Below are 21142 nucleotides of genomic sequence, written 5' to 3'. Positions count from 1 at the left end.
ACTGGTTCATCGGATCAATAATTGTTAGCCAAACTATCGAGTTGTTATTTGATTTGTAATGGAAATAAGCAATATTATGATTAAGACAATAAATTAAAGAAAATTAATTATACAACTCTTGTGAAATTTCATGAATTGTACAATTTTGGATGTCAATTTTGCTTATATCGCAACGTCACATAGCGTTGCCATTCTGTCGTTTTAAGCACTGATTCGCAGTTCACTCCAGAAATGAACCAGCCAGGAGTGAGGCAGTTCATTTGCACAGATTAGTTCATCAAACAGTCACCTAATGGACAAACCCAACACTAGCGGCTGACAGTTGTTGGGCGAGTGGCAAAGGCAAAGGCAAAGGCAAAGGCAAAGGCAAAGGCAAAGGCAAAAGCAAAAGCAAAAGTGAATTAAGGAAAGCAGAAGCAATATGCAAAATTAATGTGCACTACGCACGTTGTTTGCTGTTAACATTAAACGCAATGCAAACCATATCCAATTGCAGTCGCTAGCCCCATAACGCACACACACACACACATATACACACACTCGCACATAAATTCACTCATCAAACGGCGTGTGATACCAATTTCTGTTGCAGTTGCGAGTTGCTGCGATTTGCGAGTTTCCGTGTTCCGTATTTATTATTATTATTATTTTTTGTTTTTTTTTTTTTTTTTTGTTGTTTTTTGCATGGTTTGCGGAAAGTAAAAGTGGCTGCCGTCGCCGCCTGCCTTTGCCTGTATATGCATTTGTATATGTGTTTTTGTATTTATATTCATGCACGTTCGGTTACGTTGAGTGTGTGTGCGCGCGCGAATGTTTGTGTGTAAAAAGAAGTTGCAAAAATACAAAAGTTACGCAAAAACATAGCAAAATTGTGTAAAATAACAACACCAGCAGCAGCAGCAACAGCAGCAGCGGCAGCCTCGTGCCACTGTGTGTGTGTGTGTGTGTGTGAGTGAACGTGCGTGCGTGCGTGCGTGTGCGTGCGTGCGTGTGTGTTGTTGTTGTTGTTTGTGCTCTCCTTGGAGCGTACCGGCGGCACAGCAATGAGCGAAAACAACGGCAGCAGCAGCACAACCATCACAGCCGCGAATGGACCGCGCGTCGTCACCATCTACAAGACGGAAACTGGCTTCGGTTTCAATGTGCGCGGACAGGTGTCCGAGGGCGGACAATTGCGTTCCATTAACGGTGAACTGTACGCTCCGCTGCAGCATGTTAGCGCTGTGCTGGAGAACGGCGCCGCCGAGAAGGCTGGCATCAAGAAAGGCGATCGCATACTCGAGGTGTAAGTAGCCTAGTGTTAGTGCTAAAAACAAAAAAAACAAAATGAAAATGAAAATGAAAAAAGAAAAGAAGAAGCTTCCTTCATGTTTGACCTGTTTGCCGTGCCCCGCCCTGCCCCGCAACGTCAACGAAACACACGAGAGCGAGTGAGAGCGAGCGAGAACGTGCGAGCTGTCTAGCCCACCCACAAAACGGCTCCACTCGAAATGGAAAAGAAACTTAAAACTGCGGCTTGGGAGTCCTGCAATCAATAAACGTTCTGTGTGTGTGAGAGAGAGGGTTGTTACTGAACTTTGTCGTCGTCGTCGTCGTCATATCTAGCAACTGTTTGCTTCTTCTACTTCTTGCTGTTGTTGTTGTTGTTGTTGTTGTTGTAATGGCGTAATATTTATGCCATTGTTTGGCCACACTTACATGCACACTCACACTCGCACCTACACACACATACGCACACATATACACACGCACGCCCACAGAGCAAGCTAATTAAAATGTCGCGCTCGCTCCGTCTTTCGCTCTATGTCACTCCACTCTCGCTCTCCCCCTCCCTCTCGCTCTCTCTCTCTCTCTCTCTGGCAAAACTTGCTCCTGCTCTACGCTAAGCTTTTGTTTTGCATCTTTGACATTTTGTGTTATCGTCGCACAGCCAAATGCTGCACCCGCCCCTCGCCGCTTATGCTATCAATCAAAACACATTGCATATAATTGAGTTTTGTGGACGCTCGTGCTTTGATAACCTTTCCGTTCAGGCCTACCCGCCCTCCCTCTCTCTCTCTCTCTCTCTCTCTCGGTCCGTCTGTCTCTATATCTGGCTCGCTCTGTGGCAACTGGGAAAACCTGCGAAAACCTGCGCACAAATTCAATTAATAAATTTAGCAGCAGTTTCGTTGCGCGGCGGATAACAACTTAATTATCGTTGGCAGCGTTCAGCCCCCTCCCCGCCAACACCCCCTCCCCCTTCGCCCGCTGCAGCACAACATGGCGCAGCGGCGTAACCCGCGCAGACACACGCCGCAAATTGGCAAATGTTTATTTTTCATGCATATGTATATATATTTTTTACTTATATTTTTTGGCACTTCCCTCTGGGGCGCAGCTGGCAGTTTGCGGTTGTTGTTGTTGTGGCGCCCATCATTTGATTATCCGCTCGTAACGGTAGAACAATCATAACAGTTATGTTTTGGGTGCACGTGTGCAACAAAGTAACGGTAATAAAAGCTTTACGTTAAAGTTTTCGCTTTAAATGCGTGCATTATAATATTTGTCGCATTTGAACCGGTTCAAATCGGTTGAATTCGTTAATTGAATGAATACAAAATCGAACCGGTAAATCAAGATGGCGATATGCACTTCAATTGCGGTAATTGTTTGTTCCCAAACAAAACTTTTGCTCGGAACAACCCCATATTAATAAACGATTATTGTCATTGTTAAATAAATTCATACATTTTATTGTAACGCACTGAGAGCTTATCTTAAAACTAAAAAAGTATTAAAGCAAATCTGTTTGCTTAAAATCATAAAATAAGTGGGTGGTTTTCTGATTGAGCATGCTCAACTTGGAGATACCCTGGCACACGCCGCTTGATGTCCAGCAGGGCGAAATTTATTCTTGATTTGCATCGGTGCTTATATTCCGATTTTTTTTTTGGAATTTCTGAGGAAATTGCAAGTCATTCTAAAATTGAAATTGATTTCTGCTCAAGAAAACAAGTTTCAAAATAGTTGGGATAAGTTATTGAATAAAATTAAAAACTTGTTTTGCGTGCGACATATGAGAGTATGTAATATATTTAAGATTTCAAGACTTCCGTGAGCGAAGCGTTCTCGCAGACGGACCTGATTAGACCTGATTAAGAATATATATCTACTTTATAAAGTTTTTGCCCATTCGCATAATAGAAGAAAAGTACTATACCCTATTATGCTAAAGTACAAGACGTAGAAAAAAATATGCCCCTTGATCTTCTTTTTAATACATAATATAGCATGTGTTATATATATTTTCAATATTGGATATATAACTAGTTATAGACATATAGTTATAGGTTAGGTCATAGGATTCGAGCCCGGAACCAGTTTTCCGAACGACTGGTTCACTTTGACAGCTCAGCTAACGGGGTGACATTTAAATAGCTTCCTGATCAGGACTATATAGTTTTTGAAATGGGAAATTCTATGAAATTAATTTATAGCATTGTCTACACATGGAGCTTTACATGCATATACATATGTGCTCTATGTTTGTTTACAAATCGTGAACCGTGAACCGTGAATAGTTCGCATCGATATGTGAATGTTGTATACATTGTGTATTCCGTTTTACTATCAAATAACTCGACTTTTAAGCTGCACCTTGATAAAGCAAAGTCTGCTTATCTCTCAACAGTTTCGTATGCGTATTTATAAATGTAAATATAAATATATTTATTTATAAATAACAGTTGCGTTCAGTACAATTGAGAACGAAATTGAGAATTCCTTGTCACCATTTGCATTTATTGTTTTTTTTTTTTCAACCGTAATTTGAGTCTCTTCCGTTCTCATAGATTCAGTCAAATGTGCCAAACAGAATTAATACGGTTCATTTGTGTTTTTGGTTCACTTTTTTTCTATTTTTTTTTTTTTCTGTTTTTCGGTATTTCAAGTATTTAATGTCGCAAATTACCAGGAAACTCGTAATACATGCGCGTGGAATGTTTGATTCTGTGGAATTTGTCATCCATATGAACACAATTATTTATTTATTTTACACTGGACTGCAGAGCATGACACGTCGATTCTTTTTAGATCAGAAATCCCTTTGAACTAGTTCAATTGCACGGCTAGTTCGTGAATATATCTGCTGCCAGTGTTTGCCAACTGCCGATTTAAAGAAATTTAGATGAATGCAGATGAACTTAAAAAATGTCTTGAGTTTGTTTAAAGTTTGTTTAAAGATCTCTCATATGTTAAGGAGTTAGCTGATGAAACTTCAATTTACTTATTCAATTGAGAACCATTTTTGAACTGGTTCACAAAGGGGTTTGACGAGCGTCGAGTTCGTTCAAATGAGCCAGTTCAATTAGTACATTTAAATGTATAATGCATATTCAATATAATGCATTGTTGAATTATTTCAATCGACATATTTCTTGAGGCTTTAGTTAATTTATAGATGTCATAAAATACTTAAACATAGTTTCATAGATTAAGATTTATCTTCAAAAAGTTGGTTTTTTTTCGAGCTTGTCTTTATTTTTATTATATATTTTGATTTTGAATTTGGAGCTAAATGGCATCGAAGCCTAGACATTTATTTAAATTATAAATAATACTCTAATATATTTAACTCATAAATAATTACGACATTCAATGCTAGTTCGCTGCCAGCTCTTAATTGGCAGCTGCTTGCCCAGCCCTGTTTTGTCCAGCCCTGTTTGCTATTGCGTGCCTCTCTTCGCCCACTCTCTTGCTCTCTTGCAGCGGCCGCTCTCTCTCTCTCTCTCTCTGCTGCTCTCTCTGTCTCTCCTTCGCTGGCGAGGGGCGTTTTTGTGCCGGTTGCCAACCGCCAACGCCGCCTCCTCTCATCCTCCACACATCCGTTCGGCCGCGGCGGGCTTATCAACATGCTGGTCGGGTGCTGGGTGGAGTGGGGGGTGGCTGCAGCTGTTAGGTGGGTGGTGGAGGGGGGGGGGGAGGTTCTACTTAGTTGTGTTTAAATATTTGTCGCTCATTGTTTATTCATCTAAATGCTTTCGAATAATTGCTTTGTTGCGGCTAATTAGTCATGGATTCTGCCACAGCTGCTCGAGCACGCCCCTTGCTGAATCCATGGCCGCCCCCTTTCCCTTCGCCTTCCCCTTGACTTTCCCAGTCAGCTGCAGCTGTTGGGCCGCGGCCCACTTGGTGGGCGCATTGTTGCACAGACTGCCATTGCAGCGCACACAGTAGGGATCATTGGCGCTGCACTCGGGCACCTCGTCCGCACAGCCCCGCACCGTGTAGACCAACTGCAGCCGGCTGATTATCGTGCTGACGCACAGCTCGGCCGGCCTGCTGCAGTTGCTCAATGCCATCGCGCTGGGCTGCTCCATGGCGGCGCAGTCGTCGCCCTGCTCCTGCGAATTGCAGCGATAGCAACTGCGCACGGACCAACGATTGCAACCGTCGCCGCTGCGGCACAGCTGGCATGCCTCACCTGTCCCGGCCACGAAATTCGCATCGGCGCAGCCGCGACGCAGCAGCGTATCTTCGGAAGTAAAAAAAAAAACAAAATCAAATTGTTTACAAAGTTCGTACAACAACAGCTCACATTCAATTGTGCCAAGTTTATGCTAAGAAAATGACGATCTGGCAGCACCACAAGCTGATGCGTGTGTTAAGTTGGCTGCGGCTGGTCTATTTTGTGAAATAAAACGTGAGTTTGGAGAACTGAAGAACATATAAGTAAAGTAGTCGCTCGTTTTGACGATCTGGCAGCATTGTGTGTGCATTAAGTTGGCCGCGGCTGGTTATTTTGTGAAATAAAACGTGAGTTGAGAGTCCATCAAGCATTGAATGTAGTTTAGTGGTCGCACAATTGGGACTAGTTCAATTAATTTTAAGTTATTAAGCTTAAGAGCAACTTGACAATCTGATAAATTCGGAAGCTCAAAGGAAAGCCAAAAAGTTAGGTTCAGTTGGGCAAATCTTATAATTCAAAAAGGAATCGAAGAATGCTTCTTAACTTGACAAGTTGTTAAGCTGAAAAGCTTAAACTAACGAAAGACATAAACTATTTGTTTCACACATGGAACTAGTTCATTTAACTATAACTCATTTGGCTTAATGTCAACTAGAAGAATGTGCTTTCATCTGACAACTTGCCATAAAGAAAAGCTCAAACAAAGGAAAGAAAACGAGTTTGGTTCACCATGTGAACTAGTTCATTTTACTTAAACTAATTAACAGCAACCATAATAATGTTTCTTAACTTGACAATTTGTTAGCTTGATAAGCTTAAACGAAGTACAAAACAGTTTGGTTCACATTTGGAACTAGTTCATTGAACTTTAACTCATTCATATAAGGAGCAACTAAAGGAAACTTTCCTTACTTGACAATTTGATAACTTGATAAGCTCAAAAACAATTTGGCTCACAATTGGAACTAGTTCATTTAACTGATTCAGCAACTGTAACAGCGCCGGACTCACCCTAACCTTGCTCGCACGAATAGCAGGCAGTGGTGCCCGCAGCACACGTTTCACTCTTGAGGGCGTGTCCAGTGCGGCAATTGGGATCGCTGGTGGAATTGCAGGTGGCACAGGCAATGTCCAGGCACTGGGCATTGCAATTGTCGCCATAGCATTGGTGCAGCTCGCCGGTAGGAAAGAATCCCATCGTGGTGGAGCAGCCGCGCTGCAGCACCTCCGTTTGGGTATTGCGATGCGTATAGCAGCGTTCCCGATGACCGAGCATCACCTTGTTGACGCACTGCGTCACCGTCGCATTGCTCAGCGCACACCTGTCCGCCACGGCGGGCACCTGTTCCCGCTGGCAGTCCGCATTCGGCGCCAGCCGATTCGACGTGCACTGCAGACAGCGGCTCTCGGTGACGGTGCGTTCCGCATTGCAGCCGTTGTAGTTGCACTTGAGGCACACGTGCGGACAGCCAGCGGGCAGATTTGTGTGCTCGCAGCCGCGTTGCGTGTTGTCCAAATGCACAATGTTCGTATAGCAGCGATCCTCCGCACTGTAAACGGGGCACGGCAGCAACAGTTCCGGCCGTCCGCTCACATCAATGCAGGCCGCGCCACTGCACTGATAGCAGCGCAGTCGATCCGTCGGATAGACATGCCGATTGCACAGGCTGCTCGTGCAGCGATCACAGGGCTCCGCGCAGTAGCCATTGGGATAGAGACGTCGCAGGCAGCCGCGTCGCGTAACGCCCGCCGCAATGGAGGTGACGCACTCGTCGCTCGGTTGGCTGCACTCCTCCACCTCCAGCTGTTGGCCGGGTCGGGTGGCGCATTCCGCATCCTCGGCCGAGTCGCAGGCATAGCATTCCAGGCCAGCGCAGCCAAGGAGCAGCTGCAGCAGCAGCATCAAACCGGCCAGCAATTGCCAGCAATTGGAGCACTTCATCTTCTCGCGACGATGGCAACTTTTCAACTGGCCGACATTGGCGACAAAGAACTCTGACAAAGAACTGACTTTTTGCTTAGCTTCGCTTGCAGATTAGATTAGGCCAAGTGGATTGTCCAAAAGTTGTCATTGTTCCATTGTTTGCTTGGATTTCATTTATGCATTCGCCTATCTGACCGATCGGACTGATATGGACATCGCCGTCCATCAAAACAATTCAATAATCTGGCTGCCAAGCTGTCGCAACGAGGAGATACCCTACTTGAACAGGACGTAGAGCCAAGTCCGTCTGCTTGTCTGTGCAATTCCGGCAATTTGGAAAGGTACACTTTAGCTGTCTTCTCGAGCTTATCTTTTCTTTTCTCAATGTCTTCCCTTATTTTGATTTTTTGTGTACATCTTCTCTTCACAATATGGGCAAAAGCTTATTCTTAAAGATAGAGTCCTGTGCCTTGGTATATATTCATCAAAGTATGCTAGACTAAAACCCTGAAAGTTTCATCAAGATCGGACTAAAAACGCCCAAGTTAATCAAGTTAATCTATTCGGGAGTTCTCGTCTGAGGGAAAATCCTGAAATCTCTTCGTCAGAAAATTAAAGATACTTGATATACATATATATACTCTATTCCCGAAGCTACATGTCAAATTTGGTGACTAGAGCTCTTAAAACATAAGAAAAGTGATAAACAGAATTTGGATATCGATTTTTATCGATTGCTCGGGCAAGTTATCGATGATCGATTATCGGAAACAAACTTGGAGCATCCACAAGCTCAAAATCAAGTCTCTAGCTTTAGATTGATTGTTGTGTGTGTGTGTGTTGGGTATGTGTGTGTGTTGGGCATAAGTGAATGTGTGTTGGGTGTGTGTGAATGTGTGTTGTGTGTGTTGTTGTTGTGTGTGACATTCAAGATTACACTTGGTTTTTGCTGAGCTTCTGCTTTTTCCGCTGCTTCCGCCTCTGCTGCCGTTGCTGCTTCTGTGTTATTGTTGTTGTTGTTGTTGTTGTTTTCGCTGTTGCTGCTGCACTTGCCACTTAGCATTGCATTGTTTGAAAGTGGGCGTATGTGTGGGAAGGGGGGGTGGGGGTGTGTGTGAGTGGGTTGGGGTGTCTGCAATGCAATCAATGAGGATTATGAACTATTTTCATTTCTTGTTGTTCGACGTGTGGCTCGTTAAAACATTTCCGACAACAATGCCAGCTGCAGCACCAACAACAACAACAACAAGACCAACAACAACAACAATATTGCTTTAACTATTCTGTTCCAGCGGCAAGAGCAGCACGGCAATAACAACAACAATAAGAACGTTCAGCACTAAAATCCACATCTAATAGTTTAGCTTTAGGGTTGAACCTAACCGACAATATTTTCGTTCTTCCTCTGGCCAAACTATAAAAGTCAAGAGTGCTCTGGTCGGGTTTGCCCGACTAGCAAAATACCTTAAGCCAAAGAGCTCGTGGGCTTCTCTTTCACTCGCCCCAGACTTTGCAAAGGCCAATTCTTCGGTGTTTGAAGTCCGATCTTTATATTCTAAGAAATCGATTGTTATCGATATTATTGAAGCATTAAGCATTTCTATAAAAGGAAGATTCAGAGTATCTATATATGGCTTAGGGGTATATATGTATATATCCAAGCTTCTATGTATCTAGAACTTAAAGTTTTCGAGTTATGCTATAAAAAAGAGCATGCCTCAAAATCGATTGTTATCGATTTATAGAAAGCAGCAGGCATATCTATAAAAAGAAGATTAGAAGAACTCTGCATATGACTTAGGGGAATACATATATATATATATTTAAAACTTCAAATATAATTAAAGCTAGTTAAACATGGCATAGCTGGGCTTTGTGGGCTCGGGGCTGCCTTCTGCCTTCTGGCTGTTCATTTCATTCGCTTTGCACACACACATTATACCCTCGCTGGCCGCTTTGAATGGCTTCAGGGTATAAAAACTTTATGCACTCTGAGGGTTGCCCACGGCTGGCGCTTAACTGCCTTAACTGGCTTAAAGTTGTTTAATTTGTTTGCCTGTGTCAGCAATCATTGTTGCTCTTGCTCCATGCCAAACAATTGGCAACTAGTTACTTAAAAGTTAAGGGCTTATCGATTATAAACAGATTTTGGCGCTACGATTAGTCTTTTAATTATAATGCGCTTAAGATGTGTAAGTAGTGAGAACTCTACAATGTGCTTTGAACCAGCGACCTGCTTTTAGAGCTATTGGAAAAGCTGACAGAGTTACTTAAAAGTTAAGGGTTTATCGTTATATAATTATTATTATGCTTTAAAGAAGTTGAAGAAGTGTGCACTGTAAGAAAGACTCCAGGGTTTGGTTTGTGCTTTGAACCAGCGCTTTTTCTTTCGATTCAATACGTGAACTATTGGAAACGCTAAAAGAGTTGCTATCGATTATTTAACAATTTAAGATCTTCGCTTATTATGCATTTAAGAAGTATAGTAAGTAGAGTGCACTGAGAGAAAAACACTGGTAGTTTTGTATGTGCTTTGAACCAGCGCCCTGCTTATAAATTCTATGCGTTAACTATTGGGAAAGCTGAAAGAATTACTTCAAAGCTTATCGATTATAATTTGTTTTGTTTTACGCTGACTTTAATTATTGTAAGAAGTAGAGTACACTAACGAAAATAGGAGGCGGTATGACTTGTGCTTTGAACCAGCGTCCCGCTTCTTGATTCAATACGTGAACTAGTTTTTTTTGCGTCGCATCTACCAAATATGTTCAGAGAAGAGTCTGCGTCTTTCATAAAAATGTACTTTTCTATTTTAAACAAAAGCATTTCTGGCACGAATATAATTTGGTTCGAGTTTCGGTTCGATTGGATAACTTGTACAGCTGGTTTGTCTGAAGGTTCGTTTCCTGGTTAAATGTGAACCGGTTCGTTTCAAACCTTTGAGAGCAAACAGCTTAAGCTGATTGCTATTCACTTTTATGAAATTTGAATAGTTTTATACTATATTCTAGTATTTAATATATGTTTACTTTGAATACCTGACACAGACCTGTAAAGCGTATTGACTTCTAAAGCAATTTCTATATTTTGTTGTCGCATTTTATTTGAATTTATTTAATGTTGCCACAAAATTTGTGTTCATGTTCTGTTGTTATTCCATGTTCCAAATTATATTGTTGTTGTTGCTCTGTGGCATATGCCCCAGAATAATCAATAGATTTGCGTCACTGGATGGTTGGGCAGGAAAAGTGCCAGCGCTCGCTTCGCTGCTTCTCAAATCCGCCCACATTTTGGGCATTAAGGGGGGAGTGGAGGGGGGGCTTAGTTGATGAGTTTGTGGTTTCCGGGCTTGAATTTGGGGCTTTGGGTTAAGGTTTTTCTTTTTTTGGGAGTTTATTTTTTTTTTGTTAGGAAATAGACACAATGTGCAACATAAAAATAAAATAACAAATTTGTCCAAAAAATACTTAATGAGCTGTGTGCCAGACAGATTAGTAAAATTGCGTTCAGGTGGCAACGCTGTAGCGCATGAAGAAGAGACCATGGGCGGAGGGGGGGGGGTGTATCTTAAGGTAAATAGAGTCGAGTTATAGTTATTTAAAACAAAATAGATTCTTCAATTATAAATCAAAGCTTTTAAACTCAAAGTTTACATTTCGAATTAGGTTTTAAGCTCTTTTTGACTAGCTTAAAGTTTTGGTATTTTTATGCTCCTCAATATTATAATAATGTTCAGTATATCTCTTCAGTATATCTCTTCTTGATCGGCATCCACAAAAACTCCTATATAGCCATGTTTTCTAATATCTGTTTCTATGCCCAAATAGTTTCTTGGCTTGGCCTTTTAAACAACATGGATTAGTTTATCAGTTTGGTCATCAAACCGAAAGTTTTAAGGTTTCCATAAAGAATACATATTCCTGATCGTTATCAACAGACGCCTCAATATAGCCATATTCCCAACTGGTTTCTGTCTTTATTAACTGACAAGAAAATACTAGAAATATACTAAACATATCCAAAAACAGTTGGGCTGTTAATGAAAATATACTACAATTAATCTCCGAGTCTCGAAAAGTAAATGCTAAAAAGTTTGGTATAACAAATAAGTGTGTCCAAATACACGTTCTTCGGCATGCTCAAAATAAATACTACAAATATACTAAACATATACCGAGAATGTTATGTTGTTAAGGAAAAACTTTTTAAAGAATCGCTCCAATTAATCTCCGAGCCTCTAAATCAAAGCTAGAAAATTTGTTATATAAAAAATATGTATTTGGGCAAATAAATTTAAAATACCAAATAGTCTAGTATCTACTAAAACAAATTTTCACAAATTTTCTTTGCACTTCATGATTAGTGCCGAAAATTTCAAAAATCTGTATATACCAAATGTACATCAACTGGGGATAACTTATCTAATTCTATATATATATATATATATATATGGATTTGTTTGGTACCATGCAAAAGAATTTGTTGTTGATTGAAAATATTCGCAAATAAAAGCTATAAAATGTTGCAAAAAAGAATAAACAATAAATATTTAGACTGAATGCAATCAAGAGCTAGCTCTAGTGGAAATGTTTAAGCATTCTTTTGAATTTAAGTTACCCGAACTTTATTTAGATAAGCAACTAAATGAAATAAAATCATTTAAGAGCTGGCATCCATAAGCACATATCTCAGGTCACAGCAACAAAGGCAAATTAAAGAAATTGCGGCTAAAAGTAATGTCAATCAAATTTATGTACTTTAACAATGGGTCAGGCAAATTTTCCGCTCAACGGGCTCAAGTAAACAACACACTTGAATGGTCATTCGCACACAACAGAGTATATCATTGCCTTCAATGCCCTGTTGTCGGCCCAAGCTGAGCATAGATGGGAGAAGCAGCAGAATCAGCTTTTGTTTTGTATGCGACTGCGAAATACCCTGCAAATAGCTAGTTCTGCTCTTGAAAGGGTCTATTTCTTTGGGATATGCTGCAAGTTATTCAAAAAGTGAAACAGTTTTAATGCAAGCAGTCGTACATCAAGTTTGGTGTGTCTAGCTCTTCTAATTATCGAGTTTGCCAAAATCGATATTTATCGATATATTTAAAAAAAAAAAACAGTAGATATCGATGTGAAAATTATGAGATCCCGCTGCTTATGGCATAGGATGCCATAATATATTTAATTTCAGATCTCTAGATCTTATAGTTTTTCGAGATCCGCGTCCCTTTCGAGATTCCCGAAATGTCTCTCTTAATCTTGCCTGTGGGCGGACAAATGTTGGTCAGGGGGGTTGGCAGGGAAGGGGGCGTGCCCTTAAGAAGGTGGAGCTGTCATGGAAAACTGTGAACGAAAGTCAAGAAGTGCTCGAAGAAACAACATAGCAAAGCAGAATGCAAAACAGAATCGCGATTACTTGACGCAATAAACAAAATAGAAACAATAAGCAAAGACGAAGAAAGCTCTGGAACCAACTGCTCGACTGGTAAATACCCTGTTGGTTCAGTTGGGATCGTACGTATGTAAATTTTATGATTTGCCAGCGTGTGAACGAGTTTTGTTTAGATTCAACATTTGCTAATAATAATTTTTGCAGTGCCTGAAAATGTTGATGGCATCGAATATAGCGTACAGATTACTTTTACAGGGTATATATATTATTCACTTATTCACATAGAGTATGCCCGTATAATGACGTTAACATTCAAGGTTTTCGGTCTGGCTACTTCGATAGCGAACTTTTTTTCTAATCCGGGACTTAAACAAGGTGATTTTAATAGTTATAACAACAAAAATTTGATCATAAAAGAAGAAGAAATGATTAATTGCAAAAAAATGTGTTTGTTTTTTGAAATTTACTCGAAAGAGTTAAGCAAAAAAAAAGGAAAAAAAGACACATGATTGTAATGATTCCGGCTCATGAACCGAAAATGCAAAGAACTGGTTCATGAACTGAACCAGAGCCAACTTTGCTTGCGAGTGCAGCCCTGGCTAAAATATATGCTGAATGCGAACCAAAGCAACACTTAATTTATTTTCATATTTCACAAAATGCATTTCTGGGAATCGATTCGTTTTTCTTTTTAAAGAGTTCAAGCTCTGAAAATGTTCAGCGCAGCGCAGCGCCCTCTACAGTCGAAAAGTGTTGTCGTTATCTTTTGAGCTTCTTTGCGCTTCTTGTCTAGTAGATGTCTTCTCTAGACGTTGGCTGCTGAAACTGGTTTCGTGTCTGCGTTTTTTTGTCCTAATCTCAGCCTGCGCTTGTCTCTTGCACTTTTATTTCGCTTGGGTCCACATGAAAGGCATATTAGCTTTGGTGTCGCAGCAAACAGATACTTTAAATAGTTGTACAATTGCGTTGCAAATTCAATTAGCTCTTGTTAATGTCAAAGTTAGCTTAACAATCATTCAAAGCATTGTTGAGCTTGCTTTGTGCATATATTTATTATTATATCAAAGTAAAGCCTGCTTATGTTAATGTCAAAGTTGACAGCTGCCTTTTTATCCATTGACAAAATTGCAATGCACTTGATTATATTCTGAGCTGCCGTTTAAAATTGTACAGTCAATTAATCAGCCTGTTAAATGGGCATATAACTGATATAAGTGCAGTGTGACCAGTTGGGCAATGCAGTGCGCAGTGTGACCAGTTTAATAATGCGACGATAACAGTTGCATATCGATACATTCTGTCATATAGAGCTATTGTAAAGTTCTGAGCCACATATTATTAACGAAGGCTGCAATTTTGCTTTGAACCGAGCTGGTTCAAACCCCAAATTCATATATAACTTGATCATGAACTGAACCTACTATCAAAATAAGTAAACGTTGCATTTTTCAGTCAAGTTTTGACTTGGAAAACCAAGTCTGATTTAAGTTGTTGATAAACCCGGTTCACGAGCCGAATGTCAAGGCAGGCAGCTGGTTCAAATCCTAAATACCTATATAACTTGATCATGAACTGAACCTTCTATCAAAATAAGTAAACGTTGCATTTTTCAGTCAAGTTTTGACTTGAAGAACGAAAACTGCTGGGTTCATAGTGTTAAATGTTAAGGCAGGTAGCTGGTTCGAACCCTGAACCAAACGACACATAACTGTTAAACTCTTAAAGATTGGTAGCACCGAGCTGAACAAAATGAAGCGCAGTTAAAGCGCCTGTTAACTTGTTAACATGAAGTTAGAAGTGCAAACAATTGCAGAGTATCTAGGCAGTCGGACACAGGGCTAATGTAAAGATATACGTGTAGTTATAACACACACACACACATACTTTAAGTCTGTATGTTAGGTATGCTTGAATGTGAGTCATGTCAGTTTGTTTGTTGTTGTAGTTGTTGTTGTCCCTGTGCGTCAGCAGCGACACGACAACAAACGATAGCTGCGATTTATTTATTTGTGCTGCGGTGGCAAAAGTCAAACCGGAAAGACACAAACACATATACACACAGAGAGAGTGAGAGGGAGAGAGCGATATACAACAACAGCAAGTTGTCTAAGAAGTGTCTCTGGCCTGGCCGCAGACCTCGACGCGTCCAAAGTTGGCCCCAAAAGGTGGCCAGAAGGAAGCCAACAACAGGCAACAAGCAAACGCTTTGACAGCCCGAATGCAATTGCCAATTGAATTTGCTAAAAGCATTTGTCCGATCCAAACTAATGCGAAATGGGGGCAGCAGCAGCAGCAGCAGCAGACGCCACAAATTATTCAATCAAATATAACATAATATTATTGAGTGCCAAATGAAATCAATTACATTATTGTTACGCGCATTTGCTGGTTTGTCAACTCGTTTTTTCTTCTTTACCCTCGCGTAGGGTATTCTAACTTTGTCATGAAATGTGTAACGCATAGAAGGCATGCCTAACTAAATATAGAGTATATGTTCTGGAACAGCATGAACTGGGCTAGTGGATATAGCCTGTCTGTCTCTCCTCTTGAAACTGTGCCCAGGCTCGTCTTTCTGTTCCAGGCATATGTCGGAACTTTGCTGCCTATATGTAAGCCACATCTTATCAATATCGAAATACTATATCATTAAGCTCTATGGGTAGAATCGGTCATAAAATGTGAGTAATATGCTATTTGCCAAGATATTTGGTTCAAATTTAGCATTTACGAGCTTCACTATTTTCACATGTCTGCAAAAGCATAAGACAAGCGTCCAAAAGGGTATTTAATCTTCGGCGTGCTGAATCAATTATCTCTTTCATGCAGGTCCTTGTATGCCCTTGCAATTTCGTATATGCATAGTTCTTTCTTTGCCATTTTTAAACACTGAAAATTGTAAAGAGATCGGACTCTAGGCGCCGATGATATGAAGCAGCAGCAGAAAGCTAGAACGTTCGTAACGCTAACTTGACATTGAGTTCAGGGTATCTTCCAGTTGTGCACTCCACAACTAGAACATAGAACATAGAAATAATAATCAAGCCCTGTCTAGTACGTCTATTTTTCCTTATTTTTGCTCTGATCACTCGGTAAATCCCCCATCTTGCACACATAAGTAAGTGTGAGATCAGACAAACATATTTATGCCAAAAATGATAAATGCCCCTGTGACTTTTAAAATCAAATGTGCTTAAGTACTCATGAGAACTGACGGGCCTTGTTCAGCGTACAAACTGTTTGAGGAAACGAATAAGAGCAGCTACGCTTGGGAGTGCTATAGATTTATTAATGAAATAAGATTCCTGTTAAATATGCCGTCTCTTAACTTTTTAGGTATATGTACAATTGTTTGTCCAGTTGGCATATATTTTTGAGACTAAACAGTATTCATTTCATGTTTTGGTAGTTCCCTTCGGTCAGCTGCCAACTAAAAACGAAAACTATTTTTAAAGTAGCGCCTTTCTTTGCGATTCTCATGAGTTCAAGTAAGGCCTACAGATTCTTAGTTCTATACAAATTTATTTTTGCTAACCTCGTTTCTTTTTTTCCTTCTTACACAATAAGACTCTCTCAATTACTCTGCCTGTAAGTTTGATTATCCACTTTCTCTATCTCACTCTTTTGTCCTCTTTCTCTCTAGCTTATTTTGAATCCTGACATTTTCTTACTCTGTCTTTCTTTTTCTATATCTTTCACATACCCCCCTGTCTCTCTCTCTCTCTCTCTCTCTCTCTCTCTCTCTCTCTCTCTCTCTCTCTCTCTCTCTCTCTCTCTTTGCCTCTTTCTCTATCTCACTCAGAGAGAGTCTCTGTCTTAATCTTACTCTTTGCCCTTGTTAAAGTGGATTTTAAATGTAACCTAAATTTGGTTCCCTTAATCTATATAATATAAAAAGTATTTGGAGATATTTTTGAAGGATTTGCCAGGATTAGACTCATTTGTTGTACAAGTGCAATATTTGATTTTCGAGTAGATGCGCTCCATTGAAAAGTTCAACAATTGCAAATGCTCGAGTTTATCGTAAACAAATTCAACTTGACCCGAATCGTATGTCTGTGGACTGCGGCGCGTTATCAGTGCCAGCGCCAAGTGCCAGCCACAAGGTGTTCCAAGCGTTCAATCGGATCAGACTCTCGCTCGCTCTCTCTCCCTCTTTCTCGCCCTGTCTCCGTTCCGCTTGGGCTCTTAAATGGATCGGCGAGCAGCAAGCAGCAGCTCATTTGAAGATTGTCAATCGAGTGATATAGATTCCTCCGAAATGCTGCCCTTCCATGGCGTGCATTTCGCCCAGCTCAGCGCCATGGAGCGTCGCTGCCGGCGGTACGTCTCGACGGGCAGCAGGATTATCCAATAATATCGCATATACTCATCCTCTCATAACTTGTCGCTTCTTGCAGCAATGGCGTCAGCGTGGAGGGCGCCACACACAAGCAGGTGGTGGATCTGATCAAATCTGGTGGGGATTGCCTGACCCTGACGGTGATATCTGTGACACAGCAGGAGGCCGACAGACTGGAGCCGCAGGAGGATCAAACCGGCTACTCCTACATAGACTACTCCGACAAGCGCTCCTTGCCCATCAGGTGAGTAGTATCACAATCATGATAAAGCCTCCGCTAGACTAAATTCCCATCTGTTCGACAGCATACCCGACTACAGCATTGTGAATCGGAATGGTGAACGCTATATTGTCTTCAATATCCATATGGCCGGACGGCAGCTGTGCTCTCGTCGGTATCGTGAGTTCGCCAATTTGCATTCGCTGCTGCGCAAGGAGTTCAGCGGCTTTAACTTTCCGAAGCTGCCCGGCAAATGGCCATTCCAGCTGAGCGAACAGCAGCTGGACACACGCCGGCGCGGCCTCGAACAGTATCTGGAGAAGGTGTGCGCGGTGCGCGTGATTGCCGAAAGCGATGCTGTGCAGGATTTTCTAACCGATACCGAGGACGATATATCCGCATCGCCGGTGGACATAAAGGTTATGCTGCCCGATCATGAGGTGACCAGCGTTTCGGTTAAGAAATCGTCCACTGCCCAGGTCGTCTGGGAGATACTGGTGCAGCGCGCCAATCTGACAGCCTATACGCAACAATATTTCTATCTGTTCGAGATTGTCGAATACAATTTCGAGCGCAAGTTGCAGCCGCACGAGATACCGCATCAGCTCTATGTGCAGAACTATAGCACCGCCTCGTCGACATGCCTCTGTGTGCGGCGTTGGCTCTTCTCGATCGGCAAGGAGCTGAAGCTGCCCGTTGGCGAGCAGGCGGCACGTTTCATCTTCTATCAGGCCGTCGATGAGGTGAATCGCGGTAATATACGCGCCGATGGCCGGCTCTATGAGCTGAAAGCCTTGCAGGATGCCAAAAAGGCCAACGATTATTTAACACTGGCCCGCACACTGCCCGGTTACGGTGATGTCGTCTTTCCGCACTGCTCCTGTGATAGTCGCAAGGAGGGACATGTTGTGCCCGCCGTCGGTGAGTCGCACATCCAACCCAATAAAACACACAGCTGAGCAATTAGCAAAGAATTTCATCAGATAATACCCAACTCGTAGTGATATATTAAGTATATTTTAGTATAGTTTTAAAGTAGCACCTTTCTTTGCGATTCTCATGAACTCAAGTAAGGGCCACATATACAAATACTGATTTTTTAGTCTTTTTATAAGCGGACATTTTCTCTCTTACTCTCTCTCTGTCTCTCTCTCCCTATAAGTCTCACATTCCCTATCTCACTCTCTCATCCTCCATCCCCTTCGCTTATTTTTCCTACCTCCAATATATCCGTTTTCTATTTGTCGACGAGTGGCAAGGATTACTCAAACAATGCAAACTAATCTATTTGCTTATTGCTTTTCGCAGGAATGAAAAGCTTTCGCCTCCACGCCTGCCGCGATGATGGCTCCCTGGAGGCGCAAATGGTGGAGCTAACATGGGATAGCATAACGCGCTCCGAAAGCGATGAGGAGTCCATGTCATTTTGCTTTCAGTACAATCGTCCAGATAAGCCGGCACGTTGGGTCAAAGTCTATACGCCATATGTAATTATTATTAATATACCGTTAACTGTTATACATCATCTAACTGTTATACATTATTGCACTTGTAGCACGCATTTCTTGCGGACTGCTTTGATCGTATTATGGAGGAGCGCAAATGGGAGGACAGCGGCGATTAGGAAGGAAGAAAGGAAGGAAGGAAGATTGTATACACACACATATTAGTATATATAATATATACACGTATATATATATATTGCAGCGTTATCATCTCAACAACATCACAGCGAGCGGCTCAATGCAATCTTAGTCACACACACACACACCTCCACACCTGCACACATACACACACGCTGAGACTTGAAATTTAGCAGGTTACGTTTTTTATATATTCAATAGAAATTTTTGTGTATTCTCTAAAAATCGTTGTGTGTGTATATATATATACATATTGTCGTGTGCCTGTGCTTGTTTCCGTTTCCGTTTCCGTTTTGTGTTTAGTTTAAGCAGAAAGTGAGACAAATAGACCAGGACCAAGAATGCCTCCGCCAACACATAGCCACAGTCACAGTCACAGTCCAGAGCTCTATAAATGAGAAATAGAATCTTATGTTGTAAGTGCTATATCTTATGTATATTGTAAAGCATATATAGAGTAACTATGATATTTGTAAATTACGCAATGGGTTTAAACAAGCAACATTCAAATAAACAAAAGCTAAAAACTAATGTTAACAGCGGCAACAAAATGTTTCAAGATTATTAACAGCACCTTAGCACATAGGGCTAGACATAGACAGTTTAGTGTTATAGAAGAGAAGAGAAAAGTGTTCGAAAACATACAAAAACACACACTCACACACACGCAACACCCATTAACACACACAATGCAAAGCACCAATTAAGCAAATATTAGAAGAAGAAAAACTAAAAGAATACAATAAATGATTCTCATTAAAAAATACTTACAAAAAAAAAAAAAAAAAATCAGCATAGAAAGAAAATACAAAAGTTATTTATAGAAATAATAAATTCTAATTCTATACACATAAAATGCATACACACACACACACACACACACACACACGTGCATATATACATGCCTATATATATATATTTAACTTTTTTTTAGTAGTCGCAGTAAAAAACTAAATAGCTGCTAAATAATGTAAAAAGTCAATTTTAATTATACAGAAAAAAAAAAACAAAACAAAACAACAAAAAAATTGCATATAAAATAGAACTTTATATAGAAAATACAAGCAAATATATATATATATATATATATATATATATATATATATATATATATATATATGTATATGCTATATAGTATATATAATAAAAGCTGTACGAATTGTCTGAAGTATCATTTGTGTATGTAGTAAAAACAAGAAACAAAATAACAAAACAAACGAAACATGTTGAAATTATGTACTCAATTTTAATTTTTTAGTAGCAAAAAATGTTAGTTACACTTAAGAGCTGTTTATAACTAGTTATTGAAACTAAATATGCATATACAACAACAACAACAACAATAAAAAACCAACAAATTTTGGTTAAATTGAGATAAATGTAAAGCATATGTGTGCGGGTGCGTGTGTGTGTATGTGTGTGTGTGTATTAAAGTTAACAGAAAATGTTGTTCAAAATAAAGCTTTATTGTAACAAGCGGCAAATATAACAAAAAACGGTTAATTTAAGCAATGAATGTAATACACAGAGGCACACACACACACACACACACACACACACACAGGCATACACACACACACACACACTCAATTGCATGGAAAACAAGAACAAACACTTTAGAAAGCAGTACAACAAAAACACACACAACTATATTTATATGTACTCACACACACACACACACACACACATATACACTCACACACACACTCACATGGCATAAACAATTATACACACATATTTACATATAAACAAATATTTGTATATATATATATATCTATATACATATATATATTATATATTGAAATACATATAAAATATATATACGCATATATCTCATATATATATATATGTATATATATATCTATATATTTATCAACGATGCAAGTGACGTCTGCTTGTGATATTTACAATTTACACAATTATTATTATGCTTATGATTATATATTACCAATATGATTATTATTATTATGTATGTATGTCTATCTCTACTTTTTTTTTTTTGTCTAATTGCTTTGTCATAATTATATTTATTCAATGTATGTAATTGAATATAACGCGCTATATTGTCTCATACACATATCTATATATAACTATGTATATTACTAGCTGGCATTTGACGGCTTTGCCCGGTCCAGGTTTCAAATTGTAGATTTCGGCTTTTCACCCATTTTCCGCT

At 40.2% G+C, this 21142-nt stretch overlaps 2 protein-coding genes across 3 annotated transcripts; one reads left to right on the top strand and one right to left on the bottom strand.

Annotated features, from left to right (window-relative positions):
- The first annotated feature begins 954 nt into the window (after positions 1–954).
- Positions 955–19130, top strand: LOC115768580 (sorting nexin-27). 2 transcript variants are annotated; one of them, XM_030713224.1, is made up of 5 exons: positions 955–1285; positions 17162–17347; positions 17409–18244; positions 18632–18810; positions 18879–19130. In XM_030713224.1, exons 1-5 carry the CDS (start codon positions 1044–1046, stop codon positions 18945–18947), a joined length of 1512 nt encoding a protein of 503 aa, XP_030569084.1. In that variant the 5' UTR covers positions 955–1043; the 3' UTR covers positions 18948–19130. The 2 variants fall into 2 exon arrangements, with proteins under 2 accessions (XP_030569084.1, XP_030569085.1); XM_030713225.1 differs by lacking the exon at positions 955–1285 and adding an exon at positions 17008–17084.
- Positions 5024–7374, bottom strand: LOC115768582. Its single transcript, XM_030713227.1, has 2 exons — positions 6467–7374; positions 5024–5515 (listed from the first exon to the last, which is right to left on the bottom strand). The coding sequence occupies exons 1-2, from the start codon at positions 7350–7352 to the stop codon at positions 5052–5054; spliced, it is 1350 nt and encodes a 449-aa protein (XP_030569087.1). The 5' UTR covers positions 7353–7374; the 3' UTR covers positions 5024–5051.
- Positions 19131–21142: the final 2012 nt, after the last annotated feature.

The sequence above is a fragment of the Drosophila novamexicana genome, unplaced genomic scaffold, assembly GCF_003285875.2.
Source record: "Drosophila novamexicana strain 15010-1031.04,08,12 unplaced genomic scaffold, DnovRS2.1 tig00001842-arrow-arrow-pilon, whole genome shotgun sequence".
NCBI lineage: Eukaryota > Metazoa > Arthropoda > Insecta > Diptera > Drosophilidae > Drosophila > Drosophila novamexicana.
This window is presented reverse-complemented; position numbering and strand designations above follow the sequence as displayed.

Excerpts from the sequence above, each read along its gene's own strand:
- LOC115768580 (XM_030713224.1), top strand. The coding sequence starts at position 1,044 with ATGAGCGAAAACAACGGCAGCAGCAGCACAACCATCACAGCCGCGAAT. Across the intron at positions 1,286-17,161 it reads GGCGATCGCATACTCGAGGT|CAATGGCGTCAGCGTGGAGG; the intron begins GTAAGTAGCCTA and ends CGCTTCTTGCAG. Across the intron at positions 18,245-18,631 it reads ACATGTTGTGCCCGCCGTCG|GAATGAAAAGCTTTCGCCTC; the intron begins GTGAGTCGCACA and ends TGCTTTTCGCAG.
- LOC115768582 (XM_030713227.1), bottom strand. The coding sequence starts at position 7,352 with ATGCTGCTGCTGCAGCTGCTCCTTGGCTGCGCTGGCCTGGAATGCTAT. Across the intron at positions 5,516-6,466 it reads CTGCTATTCGTGCGAGCAAG|ATACGCTGCTGCGTCGCGGC; the intron begins GTTAGGGTGAGT and ends TTACTTCCGAAG.